The 4,315-nt window shown below is 34.2% G+C and overlaps 1 protein-coding gene across 1 annotated transcript in view; it reads left to right on the top strand.

Annotated features, from left to right (window-relative positions):
• The window catches only part of DNAI7 (dynein axonemal intermediate chain 7), a 90,914-nt gene that overhangs the window by 74,947 nt on the left and 11,652 nt on the right, over positions 1–4,315 (top strand). The window contains exon 10 of the mRNA XM_007949775.2: positions 2,962–3,118. Within this exon, the coding sequence (XP_007947966.1) occupies positions 2,962–3,118 (157 nt within the window). The remainder of the gene's footprint in view (positions 1–2,961; positions 3,119–4,315) is intronic.

Below are 4,315 nucleotides of genomic sequence, written 5' to 3'. Positions count from 1 at the left end.
AAAGAAAGAAACCATAAGAAATCTACATAAATGGAAGAACATCCCATTCTCGTGGATAGGAAGATTAAACATTGTTAAAAGGTCAGTACTACCCAAAGCAATCTATACATTTAGTGCAATCCCAATCCAGATTCCATCAACATTCTTTAAGGGTATGGAAAAACCAATCACTAATTTTATATCGAAAGGAAAGAGACCTTGGATAAGCAAAGTACTATTGAAGAACAAAGTTGGAGGTCTCACACTCCCAGATCTGAAAACCTACTATACAGCCACAGTCAAAACATGGTGGTACAATGACAGACACATAGACCAATGGAACAGAATTGAGAACTCAGAAGTAGATCCATTGACCTGTGGTCAGCTGATCTTTGACAAAGAGCTGAAGTCCATTAAATGGGGAAGAGAGAGTCTCTTTAACAAATGTTTCTGGCAAAACTGTTTATCCATTTGCAGAAAAATTAAACAAAATCCCTACCTCACCCCACACACAAAATTAACTCCAGATAGATCACAGACTTAAATGTGAAACCTAAAACTATAAAGTACATCAAGTAAAAAATAGGGGTAAGCTTATAGGGACCTTAATTTATGGTATAAATAGACCAACAAGCATAACTCAAAGTTCACAAACAGCAGAAGAAAAACTAGGTGATTGGGACCTTCTAAAATTTAAATTTTTATGTGTTTCAAAAGACTTCTCCAAAAGAGTAAAAAGAAAACCTACAGATTGGGAAAAAAAATTTGGCAACGACATATCTGACGAGGGATTTATTTCTAAAATGATAGAAAACTCCAACACCTCAACAACAAAAAGACAATTCAATTAAAAAATGTGCAGAAGACATTAATAGGCACTTCACCAAAGGAGATATTCAGGCAGCCAACAAACACATGAAGAAATGTTCATGATCTTTATCCATTAGAGAAATGCAAATCAAAACAATAATGAGATCCCATCTCACCCCAGCACTAATAGCAAAATTCAACAAGACAAAAAATAACAAATTCTGGTTACAATGTGGAGAGATTGGGACTCTCATACCCTGCTGATGGCACTGTAATGATATAGCCACTGTGGAAATCAGTATGGTGATTCCTTTAAAAGTTGGAATTAGAAATACTATTTGATCCAGCAATCCTTTTACTAGGTATGTATCCTAAAGAAGTGCCAGGACACAAACAGACATATGCACACCCATGTTCATTGCAGCAGTATTCACAACAGCAAAGAGATGGAAACAATTTAAGTGCCCATCAACAGAAGAATGAATGACCAAACAGTGGTACATACACACAATGGAAGACTATGCAACATTAAAGAATAATGTAGAATCTTGGAAACACCACATAATGTGTGAGAACTTAGAGGACATTGTGCTGGGTGAAATAAATCAATCACAGAAGGACAAATATTGCCTTAGTCCACTATTGTAAAAAGTCAAGGAAAGGTTTACATATGGAAAGAAAACAAAAATCCTCATAACTGGACAACTGGACCAATAAGCACACTATGATAAATGGAGAAAAGATTGAAATTGTCAAGGATTTCACTTTATTTGGATCAGTAGTCAAGAAATCAAATGACATACTGCATTTAGCAAATGTGTTGCAAAATACCTCTTTAAAGTTTTAAAAAGCAAAGATGTCACTTTGAGGACTAAGGTGGGCCTGACCTAAGCCATGGTCTTTTCATTTGCTTCATATGCATGCAAAAGCTGGACAATAAATAAGGAAGACTGAAGAAGAATTGATGATTTTGAATTATGGTGTTCATGAAGAATATTGAATATATCATGGACTGGCAGAACAACAAACAAATACGTTTTGGAAGACATGTTGTCAGAATGCTCCTTAGAAGCAAGGATGGTGAGACTTCATTTCATGTACTTTGGGCATGTTATTAAGAGGGAACAGTTCCTGGAGAAAGACATCATCCTTGGTAAAGTAGAGAATCAGGAAAAAAGAGGAAGACCCCCAATGAGATGTTTTGACACAGTAGCTGCAACAATGAGCTTAAACATAGCATCTATTGTTGAGATTGGCACAGGACTGGGCAGTGTTTCATTTTGTTGTACTTGGGGTTGCTGTGAGTTGGAACCAACTCAATGGCAACAACAAAAACAATAGGCCTTCAAAACTCTTTATCCATAGGAAGGTCATAGTCTGAGCTTAGGTTTTCAAGGATCCATTCAAAGATCTTTTGTTCTTGAATTTTGTCAGAATGTTCTTACACCACCATTCTGTCTTCTCCATTTCAACCCAATGTCTCCACCACATTGGTCTTTCTCTCCTGCAACAAAGAGGCCTTCCTTCTTTTTTCAGTAATCTTCCATCTATTCTGGAACTTTGCCCCACACAGTTATCTATTTTCTAACATTTTTAGTTCTTCCCTTTTCCCTAGATCCTTATCTACTATGTTCGTATACCCACAAATCTCTCTTACCCCAGTAAAAATCTGCTGTCTGCTTAATTTGTTTTCATGCATTTCTATACTTCTCAAAAGTATAACCAAGGTAGTGGAAATGTTTTTATTACCAAGGAGGCAGAAAACATAATGGAATGAGCATGGGATGTGGGGGCCTTAGATCTGTTTTTCAGTTCTGGTCCCTCCTTGAAGTCATTTTGTAATCTTTGGCAAATTGCTTGATTTCTCTCTCTCAGGTTATCTTTTCTGTAATATATCTGCCTTACAGGATTGCTTGGAGGAATAAAATGATGAATAAGCCACAGCATAGCACCCTACCCAGAGGAAAGTTCTATAATTGCATCCACATTTAGTGAGATTTTTCCTCAATCATGATCTTTTTATTTTTTTGTGACATTTTGGCTAGTCAACCTATAGATAAATGGGACCAAATGACAATGCTTATTAAAAATAATCTTATTCAGTAATAGTTGCATTTTTAACTGTTACCTGTCATCTTCTAATCTGGTGTTGTTTGGGTCCTTTTAAAAAAGATACTCAAAGACGGATTACAGAAATATATGTATCCCCCGGAAACTACAGAAGACCTTGAAACAGAAAATACTTTTCCGCCTATAGAGGTCACGCTCAAGGTTCATGAAAATGTCATATTTTTTGAAGATCCAATGGTTGCAAGGTGGGACCCTGAAGGTACAGTAATGCCTTTACCAGCTTTTGTAATCATATAATAAAAACAGGTATAATAATAAATCCTCAAACTGAAACTGAGAGTGCAGTATGAAAACTGAGTTTCTAATCTTACATATTTGTATGCCAATTTTAAGGTCGTTGTTTTGCTTGCTCTTGATAGAAATGAATAGGGATTATTGTTTGAAATTATTGAATTTTATAACTATTAGTTCCTAAAGAGTATATATTTGCTGTGGTCTATGAACATTTCATTTATCATGATATCATTATGTTAAAAATATGTATAAGGGAATGAACTAAATATCAAATAGTTTAGCAAATCAAAACAAATAGACATAGCCAAATAACTCAGATTGGAGTGGCTGATTGATTATTTTAATATTAAATCTTAAATTGCAAATGAATATGGGGCATGAGGAATGAGCAATTGGGAAACTTGAGTAAGAAGAAAACTAGGCTCCAGATATTTTTTATAATTTTTGATTCTTGAACCATGGGAAATTGTTGCTTATTCAAGATACTAAATAAATATCAATAAAACCAAAATATCAACAGAGATATAAGCTAATCATTCTCTAATCATTAAAAAATACCTAGTTTTGGGCAGGCTGGCTGAACTTAGAAAGGTATCAGTCTTGTGAATTAATGTATGCCATTTTGAAGACCCTAGATGAAAGCCTTATAGCTGTGTTCTTAACATTAATCATTTTATATCCATCAATTTGTGAAGGGATGTACATACTTGGTGGTAGGTTGGGAACAGATAGGCTCACTAGGGCACAGAGATATTATTTAACCTACTTATTTAGTTACTGAGGAAGAGAATTAAGATACTTCTATCCAGAAAAGTAAATATTTTTGTAGTTTAAACTTTTTAATAAATATCCCAGTGCTCAACATTTTTGCTAGTGTATATAGCCAAAAATATTATTTATGTTCTGTAAATATTTTATGTATTAAGACAACAGATTCCTAACAATAACTCTAATTACAAAATATATCAAACTGAGTAATTATGTAATTTCTTCCTTTCTTGTTGCATTAGAGGCTTGACTTCCTTTACCATTATTTAATGGTAATCTTCCTAAATATTTATCACATTAAAGATTATTAATACTAAATTAGAATTAGATAAGATTAGTTATCCCACATGATTCATGGAAACACATGTAACTTGTGTACCATTTGACTCTTTAA

Source organism: Orycteropus afer, unplaced genomic scaffold (assembly GCF_000298275.1).
Source record: "Orycteropus afer afer isolate SDZICR_OR568_19922 unplaced genomic scaffold, OryAfe1.0 scaffold00254, whole genome shotgun sequence".
NCBI lineage: Eukaryota > Metazoa > Chordata > Mammalia > Tubulidentata > Orycteropodidae > Orycteropus > Orycteropus afer.
Note: the sequence above shows the minus strand (reverse complement) of the source record. Positions and strands in the feature narration are given on the sequence as shown.